The sequence below is a fragment of the Rhinichthys klamathensis genome, unplaced genomic scaffold (genome assembly GCF_029890125.1).
Source record: "Rhinichthys klamathensis goyatoka isolate OS25496 unplaced genomic scaffold, OSU_Roscu_1.1 h1tg000020l_1, whole genome shotgun sequence".
Taxonomy (NCBI): domain Eukaryota; kingdom Metazoa; phylum Chordata; class Actinopteri; order Cypriniformes; family Leuciscidae; genus Rhinichthys; species Rhinichthys klamathensis.
Genome location: NW_026606571.1, coordinates 184,744 through 201,378, shown reverse-complemented (window position 1 = coordinate 201,378; position 16,635 = coordinate 184,744). Strand labels below are relative to the sequence as shown.

The following is a 16,635-nucleotide window of genomic DNA, read 5'->3' as shown; positions in this document are numbered from 1 at the left end:
AGGCTGGAATTGGCCACAAGACCATCAGAAAGAAGCTTGGTGAGAAGGAGACAACTGTTGGTGCCATTATTCGGAAATGGAAGAAATACAAAATAACCATCAATCGCCCTCAGTCTTGAGCTCCATGCAAGGTCTCGCCTCATGGGGTACGGATGATCATGAGAAAGGTGCGGGATCAGCCCAGAACTACACGGGAGGAGCTTGTTAATGATCTCAAGGCAGTTGGGACCACAGTCACCAAGCAAACAATTGGTAACACGCTACGCGCAATGGATTGAAATCAAGCAGCGCCCGCAAGGACCCCTTGCTCAAGAAGGCACATGTACAGGCCCGTCTGAAGTTTGCCAATAAACATCTAATGATTCAGAGAAGGCTTGGGAGAAAGTGCTGTGGTTATGTAATGTAAATCCCTCAGGCAGAACACTGAAGATGGGTGGTGGATGGGTCTTCCAGTATGACAATGACCCAAAACATACCGCCCAGGTAACAATGAGGTGGCTCAAGAAGAAGCACATTAAGGTCTTGGAGTGGCTTAGCCACCTCCATCTGTGGAGGGAGCTGAAACTTTGAGTTGCAAAGAGACAGCCAAGAAACCTCAAAGGGGTCATATAATGCCATTTTTGTACAAGTTAATATGAATCTTTAGGGTCTAAATTAAAACTTTGTATTATACTTTTATTAAAAATTCTCATTAGTATTGAAAGAAAACACTAATTTTACGTGGTCAAAAACAGCTCTGTTTCCAGCACGCCATTTCAGTGCATATACCTTTAAATGATAATGAGCTTTTCTCACTCCGCCCCTCTGTTCTTTGAGGCGTTTTGACACAACGCATGAACAACGCACAAGTGTTTCCTTGACAACAGTAAGGGTATATTTTGGAGAAAGAATGGCAGCGGAAGTCTCTGAGGACACATCTGTGCAACCGTATCAATTTGAACCGGAGTCGGACCCGGAACAAGATGACGGCCCCGAAGAAGTTCGACAATTAAGGCTCGAACAGGACGTTTCTGAATGGTTGGTTAACATAATGTCACTTTGATCTATCCTGGCAGGGTAGAGTAGTGAGATACGAACGCTATGTGTTTACTGATGTATAGGATGTTAGTTCGTTGACAGATTGATGTTAGTTAATGGTCATGAACAACTTTTTTTCGCGATTTGCAAAGACTAATATAAAGATTAATAAAACTTTACACTCACTTCTTCTGGAGGTGCAGCAGGAACATGAATAGTTGGTACCGATTCTTTTTTCAGGAGCAGCTTCTTAGCAAAACCAGCTTTATACTGACCCTCGTTTATAAGCAGTCTGGTGAGAAAAGATTCGCGCAAACATGAAAGCATTGACGTTGCTCATGGGGAATATTCCCTTCGTTAGAAAAAAACTCAGCCACTGTGTTTTCAGCGGTTCCGATTTAGGACCATCAAAATGACTGCTGTGTTCATTATTACACCCAAGAACAGAACACCACAATGGCTGAGCGTCTTACCTCTGTGCTTGCCAACAAAGGGTTTCTCCACCAAGTATTAAAAATAAAATATGTTTTGTTTGGGGATCAAATACTTATTTCACTCACTGAAATGCAAATCAAATTTTTCTTTCTGGATTTTTTGGTTGATATTCTGTCTATCCGTTAAAATAAACCTACCATAAAAATTATAGGCAGGGAAAAATCAGCAGGGATCAAATAATTATTTCCACAGTAACAGTTTAGGCATGTTAAAGTGCATTGTAATGGATTCATGTTGCTATTTATAAAAATGCTTAGTTGACTATATTATCTTACGTTGTTTGTTATAAACCCAACTAAGTCAGTATCTGTTATCACAAATTTATGTATGGAAGCATCATTTCCATCCACTACAGTATTATGATAGCCTGGGAAAACCCAGACAACTTCCGGCAAATTTAGATTTACAACTTTTACAACAGTTACAACTGAGAATGGTCTGGTTTTAACCAGGCTAGTATTATGAGGCTTTTCCTTTGTAACTATACTGATGATAAGAATAATATATTGAAGTTTTGAAAGAGAACTCCAAGGATAGCAAAGTCAATTGTTTTTAATACATTCATGACACTTTATTAGGACAAACACATATATTAACTAGTGATTTTGAACGATGAACCCATTGACATCCCGTATATGCACATTCCAGTCGAGCTGTGAGAATGTTGTCTGGAATGGGTCCACTCCCTTAAAAAAAAATGTCAATCACTGTGACTGTCAATGTACAAGCCTTACACAGAAAATGTAGTGCCTTCACTGAAAGGACAAACCAGTGGTATCACTCATGTGCTGGATTAAATAACCCTGACACAAAGTTTAATGTTGTTAATGTCAGTTGAGTTTACACTAAAATATTGCATACATACTTTTTTGCTCTGCAAAAAAACAACAACTCTAAAATCAATGCAATGAACAACATTGTGACAGATCTGAAACTGATCCATCTCCTGCATGTTAATCATTATTCTTCAGATTTCCATGAAAATATAGGAACAGCTTAAATATCTTGCTAATGTGAAATGAGCTGTGCGTCTAATACATTCACATTTTAAGACTCTGCACATCCTCTCACCCATCATACTTTATCTTCTTTGCAATTAAGTCCTCATAAAGAGTGCTATAAAAAGGTCATATGTTACGATGATCACATCTCTTTTTTTAGCTCTTAGAGGTTTCATTGCATTGTTGAATTCTCGATGCCCCTGGCAAAGAGACGCACCAGCTGGCCGTGAACTCTGTGGAAAGAGTGTCATATTAGCCATCATTCAAATGAGAAGATGCAAAGTATTTGGTTTGAAACTCCTTAAACTTTCACTTGAAATCATCATCATTCACTATGATTTGCTTACATCATTGGAGCCAGACGTTTGAGGCAAGTAATATATTTTGTTGTTTTTGAAAGAAGTCTCTTTTGCTGCATTTATTTGATCAAAAATACAGTAAAAAAAGTAATATTATGAAAAAATATTGTTACAATAAAACAACCGTTTTCTATAATATAATATATTTTAAAGTATAATTTATTCCTGTGATGGCAAAGCTGAATTTTCATCATCATTACTTCAGTCACATGATCCTTCAGAAATCATTCAAATATGCTGATTTAATGCTCAAGAAACTGTTATGAATTACAGAGATGAACCCAAGCGCAGACAGGATGCTTGACACACAGTTTATTAAAGGACAAAACTAGGAAAAACAAAACCCACGAGGGGGCAAAACATGGACAAGACAAGGAGTGACTAAACTAGACTAAGACTTGACGGGTAACTAGACGATAAACAAACAGCAAATACGGATTAAGAACTTTCTCTAGACAATACACTTGACAGGATACTCACAAGGAATGATAAAGGTAAGATAATGAACCGGCACAGGACAGCAAACACAAGCACATGGCCCAAACAAAAGGCCATGTGCTTGCACACAAAACATGGGCAGAATCATGACAGAAACATTTATTATTATTACCATGTTGAAAAAGGTTGTGCTGCTTAATATTTTTGTGGATACTGTGATTAATCATTTTCAGGAGTTCAAACGAACAGCATCTATTTGGAATATAATTTACACAATATAATTTTATTTATTTTTGTAATAATATGTGTCTTTACTGTCACTTTTGATCAAATAAATCCATCCTTGCTGAATAAAAGTATTAATTTCTTTAAAAATAAACATCTTATAGACCCCAAACTTTTAAAAGGTTAGTGTATGATTATTATACAGTTCTTCCATGTGAATTTCCCTCTTGCTTAGTCACACAACAACGTACCTGCATGAGATCTTGGTGTGAGGCAGAATTTCTCCATCACAGTTCCACACGGATACCGAGCGAGGTTTAGTACAGCAAGGCCCACATAGAAAGCCTTGTCTTTTTAATCTACTTGTCTCACTTCCTCTCTCCTTCCACCCTGCGAGATGCTGCTGTGAGTGACCTGCACTGTTACCACGGCCCAGTTTCTCAGGTTCCTCCAGTTCTCTTTCAGCAGAGGTCTGAATTTCTCGATCAGCCTCTTCCTCATATTCCTCTTCTTCTTCTACTACTTCTCCAGGGGGTAGAGAAAACCGGACAGCCTTGACACGATGAACTTCAACGAAGGGCAGGTCAAACTGAAATGATAGTTGCTTCAAATATGATTTTTCTAACTTATTTAGCATTTAGCTGAGAGTTTATTTACTTGAATGTTATTTGGTTTTACCTGATCCTGTTTGGTTGTGTGCCTGTGAAGGTATGTGAGAAAGCCAAGAGGGTTAGTTTCTCGGACCATGATGAGGTCTGCCGTCCCATCGGCCAGGTGAGCAGAGGGCGAAAGACCCGTTGGGCTCCGTGGACAGGAGCTTGACATACAGGTGAGAGAGACACACTTGAACCTGCCTTCAATAGTCACCCACTCACCTGAAACAGTGATAAAAGGTTAACAATTTTTTTCTCAATAGTCTACATCACAAGTGCATAATGGCTTTGTAGGACTAGCAATGTACACTTTGGTACTTACATGACAACGGTCAAATAGAGACGTACAACATATGAAGCCCATAGAGACACACAGCACAGTGTGATCCCAGTAATAGGGTCTCTGATGAGATGACACAGACAATCATTCTACAAACAGGCAGCAGATAGTCTTACCCTCTAACTCACTGTTGCACTGGCTCACATTAGTGCTATAGAGGGAACTGGAGCTGTCAAAATGGGGGAACAGCCTCTCTTTGCTCTCTGAACACACCCGGCACCTGCACACACACACACACACACACACACACACACACACGCTTTTAAAACATTTATGGGATCAAAGCTGCTTTAAAGGGATAGTTCACCCAAAAATTGTAATTCTGTCATGATTTACTCACCCTCAAATTGTTCCAACCCTGTATGAATTTCTTTCTTCTGCTGAACACAAATGAAAATATTTTGAAGAATGTCGGTTGACTTCCCCCATTGACGTCCATAGTATTTTCCCCCCCATACTATGTAAGTCAATGGGGCCCATCAACTGTTTGGCTACCCATATTCTTCAAAATATATACATTTGTGTTCAACAGAAGAAAGAAATTCATACAGGTTTGGAACAACTTGAGACAGACTATTTTGCGACAGATAAGATTAAGTTTACGGCACTTCTCATTCATTTCTATGGTATCCGCAAACAGTGATTGACTGTCGCAAAACTCTGACAGAAAGGCTGTAATGTGACTGGTTATCAAGGCCGTTACGCTTTCTCCAATCGTAGAGCCACGGACCCTGCTATCTCCCAAAATTAAGACCATCTCTGCTGGGAGTTGTACAAACCAAGATGGTGTATAATACCAAAGACTTTATATATAGAAAGACGGTGCACTCGACTCGTATTACTATAAATGGGAGAAAGTTCAATGCGCAATATTGTGGAATAAGTTCCACCTTCTAAAGAAAAGAGCCAATCGCCGATCGGTAAAGTCATCGCCTCACTGCAGCTGCCGTTAGAAGCTTAGATTCCTATGGAAACAGTCAGTGTCCTGAGATGCGCGGTTAGGACTGCGTATGCGCATTAGCTTGGTTTACCTGAAAAATGCCGTTTTTTTTGTCATGATTCGAGCATTTAGAAACAAAATATATTAGGCAGTTGTTGTCAGATTTCATTGGTGATTTCAAATATGAAATTGAATCATAAGCATGGTGAACAGTTTTGGAAAATTTGATGTTTCCCCATTCAAAGAGATAGGAGCTTCACTTGCATGCCCGAGAGGAGTTTCAAAGATGGCCGCAGAGTGAAATGACTTGTATTACAGGGACTTTGAGAATACCTGGTAAAATGTATCCTCGAGCATTGCCATTCTCAATTCAATTTCAGTTCAATTTAGTACTCACTAATTCCAATTTTAGCTCGGAGTAGCCTGGATGCCAGCCGAACTTAGCCCCGCCCACAACATTTGAGGATGGGAAGTTCGGTCTGGACTTGATCCGTTGAGAAGCAAGTATGCCCGAACCAAAGCTGTTCGGACCAATCAAATTGTCAGGGCGGGCTTTATACGATGATGGACAGCTGATCAACAGTAACGTAATCATCCACGTCACCAAAGAGCGCTTGGGTTGAATTTGTTTACAACAAAGTATGTCTGCCGCTGGAGAATTTAGATGTGTAGATTCAGCCATTGCATCTGTTATAGAAGATGTAGACAGCACATTCCTTTTTAAAGAGGAACAGAGAACCGCAATCAAGGCAATTGTTTTTGCCGTCCTTTCTACGGGATTCAGTGTATCCAATTGAGTGCAGAGGCATTTTTTTTTTCCTGGTTCGGTTGAAACACGCCCCATAATCATAGCCCAATGGAGCAGTATCAGACTTACATTCTGACTAGAATCTGAGTATGACCATAGATATCCATAAAGGCTAGATGTCTTACGGCGGAGTCTCTATCGCAGGGGTCACCAACCCTGCTCCTGGAGAGCTACTGTCCTGCAGATTTTAGCTCCAACCCCAATCAAACACACCTGAACCAGCTAATCAAGCTGTTCAGGGTTACTTGATAATTACATGCATGTGTGTTGGAACAGGGTTGGAACTGAAGTCTGCAGGACAGTAGCTCTCCAGGAGCAGGGTTGGTGATCCCTGCTCTATCGTAATCACCGGCGGCCATCTTGTCACAGGCAAGCTTTCTGGCGGGCTCTGTGGTACCTGATGTAAGATGAGTGATCAACACGAACACAAATACTCTTAACTCGTTGACGGATTTACAAACGGTTTGGTTTCTTACAAACGTTATTAACGTGGCTATAATTCTGGATGATTATTTATTTATACACTTATTATTCATAAGTATGCAATGTCAGTACTTGAATACACCTTGTGGTGCAACCTGGACACATCGTCAGTGATACTCCCGGGGTCATAGGGTGTTTCGGGTCTTACATCAGACACCCTCACCCGGGCGACCCAGCCGGGGGTGATCAAGCCCCGACTTGTGTCCATGTAGCGCTCTACGCCACGCGTCCCCCCTCCTTAACCAGAGCCACCGTGCTGCCTTTTCAGCGGCTTCCAGGATGTTCTTGATGGCTCTTTGCCTGTGCAGTCCGCAAATCCCTAAGAGTCCCAGGACCCGGTGTAGAGACTGGCCTGCGAAGCCCCTACAGCCCACTTCAACAGGCTCACAGCGGACCTTCCACCCATTCCTCCGACACTCCGCTACCAGATCAGCGTACTTGGCCCTCTTTCTTTCCTGGGCTTCCTCCATTCTATCTTCCCAGGGGACCGTTAGTTCCAGTAACACCACCTGCTTACTTGCTGCGGACATCAAGACCATGTCCGGTCGTAGTGATGTAACTGCAATGGTGTCTGGGAACCTCAATTGAGTCCCCAGGTCCACCAGGAGGTGCCAGTCTCTTGCTGTTGCGAGGACGCCCCCTTGGGTCTTTCTAGGGGGCTGAGGCTTCTCTCCTGCTCGAACAAAGGCAATTGCAGACTTGGTTGGATGATGCTGCTTGCTAATGTTAATGCCAGTGCTGATGGCGTCTGCTACTGCCTTCAGGATCTGGTCATGGCGCCAACGATAACGCCCATCTCCCAAGGCTTTTGAGCAGCAGCTGAGGATATGCTCTAATGATCCCCTTTTCTGGCAGAGTTGGCAAGCAGGTGAGTCCACCAGGCCCCAGGTGAACAGGTTGGCAGGGCTATGAAGGACATCATACACTGACTGGACCAAGAACTTGAAATGGTGTGGTTCCGCCTTCCAGAGTTCTGCCCAAGTGATCTTACGGCCAGCTGTTTGCTCCCACTTTGTCCAGGCCCCCTGCTTGGACATGCCCACCACTCTGCTGAAGCGAGCTTCCTCCACCTCGGCTCGTACCTCCTCCTGGATAAGCTTCCGCTTCTCCTTTCCTCTGGCTTTGCTGTAGCATGGCTTGGGATTGCTACCAAGCCCGGCCCGCCCAGTAGCCACCGTACCCACCAGGGTGCTATGCCGCAGCCTTGCCTCCGCCCGTTCCACTGCATCCTGGGCGCGCCACTTCCTTCCTGTTCTGACCTCTACCCCTGCTGAAGAGACCTTGGTGTCAACTGAGTCTCGGTAGAGCAGGACTTCTCTGGCTCGGGTGACCTTGAACTCCTCTGCCAGACTGCTAAAGGGAAGCTGTAGCTTGGTGTTATGGCCGAAGAAAGCAACGCTGCTTAGGCTCCGTGGCAGGCCCAGCCACCTGCGCAGAAATCGGCTGACCTTCCGCTCAAAGCCCTCCACGGTGGTAATTGGGACTTCGTATATCAGCAGTGGCCAGAGGAGACGAGGGAGGATGCCATGTTGGTAGATCCAGGCCTTAAACCTACCAGGAAGCCCTGACTTATCCACTGCCGAGAGCCATGTGTCGAAGTCATCGCTGGTTCCCTTCCGTGCAGCGGTGTCCTTCAGGTTGTGAGTGAAGAGCTTGCCCAGGCTCTTCACTGGCTTTTCTGACACTGATGGAATTCTGGTGTCTCCCAACATGAAGCGGAACTGATCAGCTACTTTTCCTTTCCTCAAGACCAAGGACCTGGATTTCGCGGGCTTGAAGCTCATTCTTGCCCAAGTGATGAGCTGTTCGAGGCCTCGCAGAAGCCACCAGCATCCGGGCACTGTGGTTGTGGTGACCGTGAGATCGTCCATGAATGCTCTAATCGGGGGTTGTCGGGTGCCAGATCTGGACAGTGGACCTCTACATTCCACTTCTGCAGACTTCACGAGCATATTCATGGCCAGTGCAAACAGAGTCACAGAGATTGTGCAGCCTGTAATGATGCCCTTCTCCAGACGATGCCACTCCGATATTGAAGTCCCAGAGGACACCCTAAGACTGAAGTTGTTATAATAGTCAAGGATGAGATTTCGAATCTTCTCTGGGACGTGGTATCTGCTCAGGGCCAATTCCACCAATCTATGTGGTATCGATCCATAAGCATTGGCAAGGTCCAGCCACAGCACTGCCAAGTCCCCTTTGCCCTCTCGTGCCTCCCTGATCAGCTGTGTCACCACCCCTGTGTGTTCAATACACCCTGGGACCCCTGGGATTCCTCCTTTCTGCACCGAGGTGTCTATGTAGGTGTTCTTAAGGAGAAACCCCATCAGACGATTGGAAACAATCTTGAAGTAGATTTTGCATTCAACACTGAGGAGGGAGATAACTACATCTCTGACGTTTATAACAAACCAAACTATTTGAAAATCGGTAGAAAATTGAGCAAGTTATGGTTATTCAAAAAGTACATGCACCATTAAAACACAATGTTAGAAGTGAGCGAGCTGCCTGTGACAAGATGGCCGCCAGGTGCGGACGTCGACCTCCATTGGCCAGCAGCGCGGACGAGACATCTAGCCTTTATTATGGATATCTATGAGTATGACAACGTCAGGCTAAGCTCAGAGAGTCTTAAAGGTGCACAGTGTGTAATTTTTAGAGGCATCCAGTGGTGACGTTGCAAATTGCAACCAACAAAAGTTACGGTGGCCGACAGGAAAATATGTCGTCGTCTAAAACAGCAGAGAGTAGCCAGTTAAGCAATGAAGTTTCTTTACAAAGATAAATTAAGAAATTAGGTCTACTTAATTATTCAGTAAAACAATATGTTATTGCGAATATTAATGTTACTTGTTCATCATTGTGTCAGTGTTTTATTCGCTGACTTTAGCTAGCTTCTTTGCACGAAGAACAACATAGTGACGAAACACGTTTGTCCGTTTAGGGCTACTGTAGAAACATGGTGGCGCAAAATGGCTATTTCAATGTAAGGGGACCCGTGGTGTATGTAGATAGAAATGGCTCATTCTAAGGTAATAAAAACATAACGTTTCATTATGTAAGGTATTTATACACCACTGAAAACATAGTTATGTATATGAAATTGCATTTGTCAACAGGTCCTCCTAAATATTACACGATGCACCTTTAATTTAAGCATTGTGTCTGTGGCATAACACATAATGTGGTACTTTGAAATTTGTTTTGAAATAACCCTGAATATTTTTTTTTAATTCAGCAGTCTTTGCTTTTCCTTTGAGACAAGCTACTAGCAATTCACCAGCTACTTTTCTTCCATTAGAGACCCTACTGCTTGAGTGGTCATGGTAACAGCCCCAAGGAAGGACCTCCAATTCAGAAAAACACTGAGGAATTCAAGCCAATTGTGTTATTTTAATGAGGTAACTGCTAATAACACATAATTCCCGAAAGAAGAAGTCACACTAATCAGAACACTAAGGACCCAACCTAATCTAGTCATGGATCCACTCAACACATCCACACATACAAACTCTACCAACTAGTTTAGCTGTATCAGTCATGTGGGATTTCTTTCTGTTCATGCACATATAGTCATGTCCTTCTGGTTCCTGCAGGGATTTTGCACTGTTGTTCAACCTGTTGCTAAAAATGCTCCTTAAAGTCAATATTTTCAAATAAAATGCTCCTAATGTGATTTTCAGGTAAAAAGACGAAGACAAATATTTACCCTGAGAGGCATTGAGTTTTGTCCCGTGGGCTGGAGATATGGGAATCAGCAGGGAGATATTGCACTAGTCCCGGATAGCTCCTGTTACACAGGTACACCATACAACCTACAAGAAGAACAAACATACATGAAAATATGAGCAGAGAGGGGATCGAGGTCTGTTTCTTCTCTCACATACAACAATAAAAGTGACAATAAAAGTATAGCATATAGAGAAGCATCTGGCATATCAAACCCTACAGATTTCCCAAAACAATGTTACTTCAAAAAAGAAAATCATATAATTATAATAAGTGTTAAAGGAATAGTTCAACCAAAATTTTTAATTATCCCATAATTTACTCACCCTCAAGCCATCCTTTGACTATATGACTTTCTTCTTTCAGCCGAACACAATCGGAGTTATATTAAACAATATCCTGGCTCTTCCCATCTTTGTAATGGCATTGAATAGTGCCCGAGTTTTTGAAGCTCCAAAAAGCACATCCATCCATCCATCATAAAAGTAATCCATACGGCTCCAAGGGGTTAATACCGGTATATGCCTTCTGATGTGAAGCGATGGGTTTTTGTGAGAAAAATATTCATATTTATAACTTTATAAACTATAATCACTGGCTTCTGGCAACGTGCGTGTGGCGAGCAGGACGAGGCCGAGGGCCGTGAGAGAGCGGTGCGAGGCCGGTGCCGTGATTGATAATGAGCGACACCTGCGCGACGCACCGGTCTCGCATCTCTCACGGAGGAGCGGAAGAATAAAGGAGGAGCGACGACAGTGGAGATCGAGAGAGGCCAGGCCTGGATTTTATGTTTTATTATATGTGACAGCAGTCGTCCGTGAGGGGCTGCTGTCTTTTACTTTCGTTTTGTATTTGTTTTATTTTATGTTATTAAATATTGTTGAACGTTCGCCGGTTCCCTCCTTCTTCCCATAACATCTGAACCTTGTTACAGTACGTTAATGAAAGAGTCGAGTTCCGGCGTAAGGGTGACCTCTGACCCGACATATGACCTCTGACCCGAAGTATGACTTTGGACTTATGATGTAAGCTTAGTTGAGAATAGACGGCTCTTACTAAAAACCACATAACTCTTTCGTGACTGCGTATACGCCAGTTTTAAATATGGATATTTTTCTTACAAAAACCCATCGCTTCAGAATTTATTAACCCACTGGAGCCGTATGGATTACTTTTATGATGGATGGATGTGCTTTTTGGGCTTCAAAAACTCTATTCAATGCCATTACAAAGATGGAAAGAGCCAGGATATTATTTAATATAACTCTGATTGTGTTTGGCTGAAAGAAGAAAGTCATATACACCTAGGATGGCTCGAGGGTGAGTAAATTATGGGATAATTTTTATTTTTGGGTGAACTATCCCAAAAAACTAGAGAATGCCCAGTATTCAGAATCAGTATTCAGTCTAAAATTTATTTTTAAAGACAGTTGACACTTGCCGTCCATACCTGAATAATCATATCTGAGAGGTCCCATCCAGCGGTGCCTCTCGCTCTCTGCCAAAACATCACCATAGAAACCATAGCCCACCATAGAGACAGAATAACGTACCAGTGTTTTTTGATAATGGACAGAACACACATCCAAAGGCTGAGAGTCTCCTGGTGAGAGAAAAAAAGGAAAAATATCCAGTTACGCTATTCATCATCATTCACATTTTATATTATTTCTATTCAATTTTATATTGTGTTGCACAAGGGCAAATCTTTTTAATTGAAGTTTGTTTTTAAGATAAAAAAAAACCTTAAGAAATTAACATAAATATAAATGTATGAAAACTTAAATATGTTAATAATTCAAGGGTCAGCAACCTTCAGGCACACGTGTTACCATTGGCAACATTGCCACGTGAGTGGCAAGACAGAGAGGAACATTATTTTTATATTCTTCCTCAATTTGCATATGTTTTTAGGGCTGCTATCCCATAGGTCGGATCAATTGGGTAACACAGTGCCATTAGCACTCATGACAGCATTGCAGTGGTTATGAACTTTGGCTGACTTTTTTATTGCTCTTATAAGATGCAGATTACCAATGATGATGTGCAGCGTCGATGTCACAGGGTCATTTATGCCCACGGTAGCGAAACACACACAATCTGTAGAGCCTGTGGAGAAGAGTAAACACAGGGGGGTAAACTAACACTCCTCTCACTATCTTGACCATGCATCGGAATGACACATCAGTGCTATGAACAGACCACAATCGACGCCCTTTTCCACAGTTATATCAGTCACAGCACTATGCAAACATTCACCTGCTGGAATTATGCCAATGTGGAGGTCACATGGCTGCAGCATTACAGTTGGGTCATGTTCTGAAACTCCCGCCTCCTGCTGGGTTCGTCCAATCACACCGTGCAGCAGCTCGCTGAACATTCCGTCTCCACCCACACATATCACTCTGAACGGGAAAAAAGATTTGACTGGAAATACGCAAGAGCTTAATTTCCTAAAACCTTAATTTAGAGTATTATCAGCAGGCTTTCTCAGAATATAGTGAGGCATATTTCTAAGATGACCCTTTTGGTATTTAGGCAACACTTCTGCTTGAATAACAAAATACAGAGGACAGGGCTCATGTGACATGAATTATTACAATGACACCATTGTTACTACACTGCACTCTTGAATCTTTAAATAATTGTATTATTATTGTTTTAAATAACTTACCCATCGAACCCTGTTAAGTCTTTCCTCAGGATGTAGTCTCTGGCCTGATTTGCTCGTTCAGTCACTAAAAACAAGAAACATCCCCCAGATTTTTTTTTTAAGTCGCTCTATATTTTTTAAAAGGAGTCTTATAATGTGAAACCTTTCCTTGATTTTTTTTTTAAATGAAAGAGTTGTATGAAGTTTTCAGTACATAAAGCAATTCAAAAAAGTTATTTATTAAAACTAAGCTGCAACAACAGCTTGTTTCTGAAATTTTGTTTGCAACATTACAGTATGTCAGATGGATGAAATAAATATGTCACATGATCCTTCAGAAATCATTCTAATATGCTGATTTGGAGCTCAAGAAACTTTTCTTATTATTATTATCAGCATTGAAAAAAGGTTTTGCTGTTTAATATTTTTGTGGAAACTGATCGGATTCTTCCATAAATAGAAGACAACAGCATTTACAGTAACTGTCAATTTTGGAAACATTATATTTGAAAAAACAAATTGAGAGAGTAGTCTCTTCTGCTCACCAAGGCTGCATTTATTTGATCAAAATACAGTAAAACCAGTAATATTGTGAAATATTACTAGAAAATTTAAATAATTGTTTTCTATTTTAATGTTATTTAACGTTATTTAATGTTAGTGATGATACTGAAAATTCAGCTTTACCATCACAGGAATAAATTACATTTTAAAATATATTAAAATAATAATAAAAAAACAGTTCTTTACATTTGTAATAATATTTCCCAATATTACTGTTTTCAGTGTATTTTTGATTAAATAAATGCAGCCTTGGTGAGCATAACAGACTTATAAAAATTGTAATGTTTCCAAACTTTTGACAGGGACTGTAAATTAAATATTTTGTAACATTATAAATGTCTTTACTGTCACTTTTGATCAATTTAATGTGTCCTTGGTAAAAAAAAAAATTAATTCTGCTTACTGACCCTAACATTTTGAATAGTAGTGTGCATGCATGTAATTTAATGTGTGTGTGTGTGTGTTAGTGTGTAGTAGGATATGCTACTTTGTCACAAGATTCCATTTATCTGACTATTTAACTTTGCTACTCAACTCAGCCCTCTTCCCAAGTCTCGATAAAGATCTGCGATGTCACTTGAGAACTGTACTATCTGATGTGCTGGCAGTATCAGAGACCAAACGGGGGGGACACTTGATAACTGTTCAGTTATTGAACGGTACAGATAAAGTCTCAGTATCTCACCCACAACATGAGAGCTGATGCCAGCCAGCTCAAACAGAGGGGCCACAAGAGAGTGAAAGATCTGTTTCCCCCTCTTCTTTCCTCCGTAAGGATTAATGAACACCAACAACCTGTGGGGACGTGAGGGGCCTGATAGAGGAGAAGTAGATGAAGGGAGAGATGTTAATGAGTCATTAGAGAATAATGAGTCTGAATGAATGAGAAAGGGCATTATTTTCAGCTGTACACACTGTGGGTTTTGAGTGCGGTTCGGAGTTGAGTGATCCATTGATCCCGGACACCCCGGCTAGGACAGCAGAACTGGGTCCTGCCCAGACTCCATGACAGTCCATGTCCGTTACCTCTGCTGTTGCGCTTCACATAGAACACTTGTGATAAGAAAAGGACAAAAACAAGGTTTAGATAACTTTGTTGTATTTGATCCCTGTGCAAAAAAATAAATAAATCACTTTCAGAAACTTACATGTAAAATCAAGGTCAGTGTCTTCTACTTTCTTCTGGGTTTGGATCTCAACACGACCCTCCTTCACCCCAATCACCTCTGACACCGGCACTGAAACTAAGAACGACAGACCGACGCTCTTGAATAAGTGATGTACATGTGTCTCATATTATCAAGAAAGATTCCACCATTCCTACTCAGGCCTAGTTGCACAGGGTTTGTTGTCAAGCCTGGATGGTGCTGTTCAACTTGTTTTGAGGTCATCAGAATGCAGACAAAGACAAATTGCCAGTAAGGAGGGACTTTTAAACATTATTTTCATGCATAAGATGAGCGTTGAGCATAGACTGATATGTTTATGGATTATTCCTTGAATCCAATCCAGCTAGATTATGTTAGACCAGCATCTATACTGTCAAGCAAATACATTAAGTTCAAAGAGAACTGCGGATACAAATTGGATAGCGCACAGTGTCACTTTAACTTTTTTCTATATTTCTTGTCAATAATTAAACTAATTGTAATAGTACACCAGGCATCAAATCATTAGATGGTGGTTAATTATCTACAAATAAGAGAGACTTTTAGTCACTGATGTGCACCCAGGTGCTATTACATTTCTTATACTATTTAATAATTGCAAATTATTTTATTACTATCATTTGAAATAATGTTTTGGTTACTTCTTAATAAATTTAAAACATTTTTAATTAGGCCTAATAGTAGTTAATAGTAGTCCATTACGTGCAAAGCTGGTCATGTGATGTCAACATGGCTGGGCCCATGAGGGGGCGACCTTCTCCTTGTAGAATTAACTTATTTATTTATTTTTAGATGACTGGAGTCTTCATCTCATTTGAGTAAACATCAATTAATGAAATTTCTCAAAAGTGCTATTCATTTCTATGCGTAAAAAGTTTATAATTAGTCAAAAAAAAAGAAAAGAAAAAAAGACCGAGTCTGCCTTTAATCGAATAATAGGCCTATTGATACATTATGCATATAAATATGCGGTTACTCATCTACAATTAAGAATGACTTAAAGCTCCGTTATAAAGCTATCTCATGTAATTTTGTCACTCCCTATGAACACCCATACTATGACCTTGAGTAGTACACTTACTGGCATTTAAAACCAATTTAGAAATATAAATATTATCTATATTATTTTAATAACAAACAACTGTCCCAAAACTTTGAGCTGTCTACCTAGACCGCGTTATTGGACTCAAGTGCGTTTAGAAGGATAATAAATGTCGTACTTGTTTTCTTCTCCCGGTTCCTCTTGTCGATCTCAGTCCAGTTGAAGTACCATCCGCTCAGGAGAGCCCTGTAGCGCTTATTACCGATCCACACACTCGACTCAACTCTCACCGAATCTATCTCCATCGCCTCTTTGGTAGTTTCATTTATCTATAGAACTTAATGCTTCCACGAGCAGTAGCCTTTTCAGCGGTATTTTTTATCCATGCAAGAATTTCCAAGTTGGCCAATCTAACATCTGAAGCGAACAAATATAAGCATAATTTAAACGTGGGTTAAAAAAAAGTCTCCAAGTGTAATAAATACGTTTATGTAAGTAAGCGTCTTCGCTATCCTCTGCTACTTGACTGTTCCTTACAGGCTTTTTATAAAACAAGTTCACTTCCCTTTGAGGTAGCGCACCTGTACTGGAAAAATTTGCATACGCAAGTCTCATTGGATAATGATTATGCAGAAGGTAACCGTAATTCATTCGCCCATTCAAAATTTTTAAATAAAACGCTTTTAAACTTTATCAAATAAAATATTTTATTAATTTCC

General features: G+C 40.9%; 1 protein-coding gene across 1 annotated transcript; it reads right to left on the bottom strand.

Moving 5' to 3' along the window:
• Window positions 1-2,590: 2,590 nt before the first annotated feature.
• Window positions 2,591-16,370, bottom strand: zgc:158263 (ceramide kinase family protein). Its single transcript, XM_056238618.1, has 13 exons — window positions 16,095-16,370; window positions 14,854-14,949; window positions 14,621-14,758; window positions 14,391-14,519; window positions 13,163-13,226; window positions 12,748-12,893; window positions 12,523-12,597; window positions 11,939-12,091; window positions 10,469-10,574; window positions 4,645-4,748; window positions 4,214-4,410; window positions 3,787-4,124; window positions 2,591-2,746 (listed from the first exon to the last, which is right to left on the bottom strand). The coding sequence occupies exons 1-13, from the start codon at window positions 16,219-16,221 to the stop codon at window positions 2,686-2,688; spliced, it is 1,734 nt and encodes a 577-aa protein (XP_056094593.1). The 5' UTR covers window positions 16,222-16,370; the 3' UTR covers window positions 2,591-2,685.
• Between the last annotated feature and the right edge of the window lie 265 nt (window positions 16,371-16,635).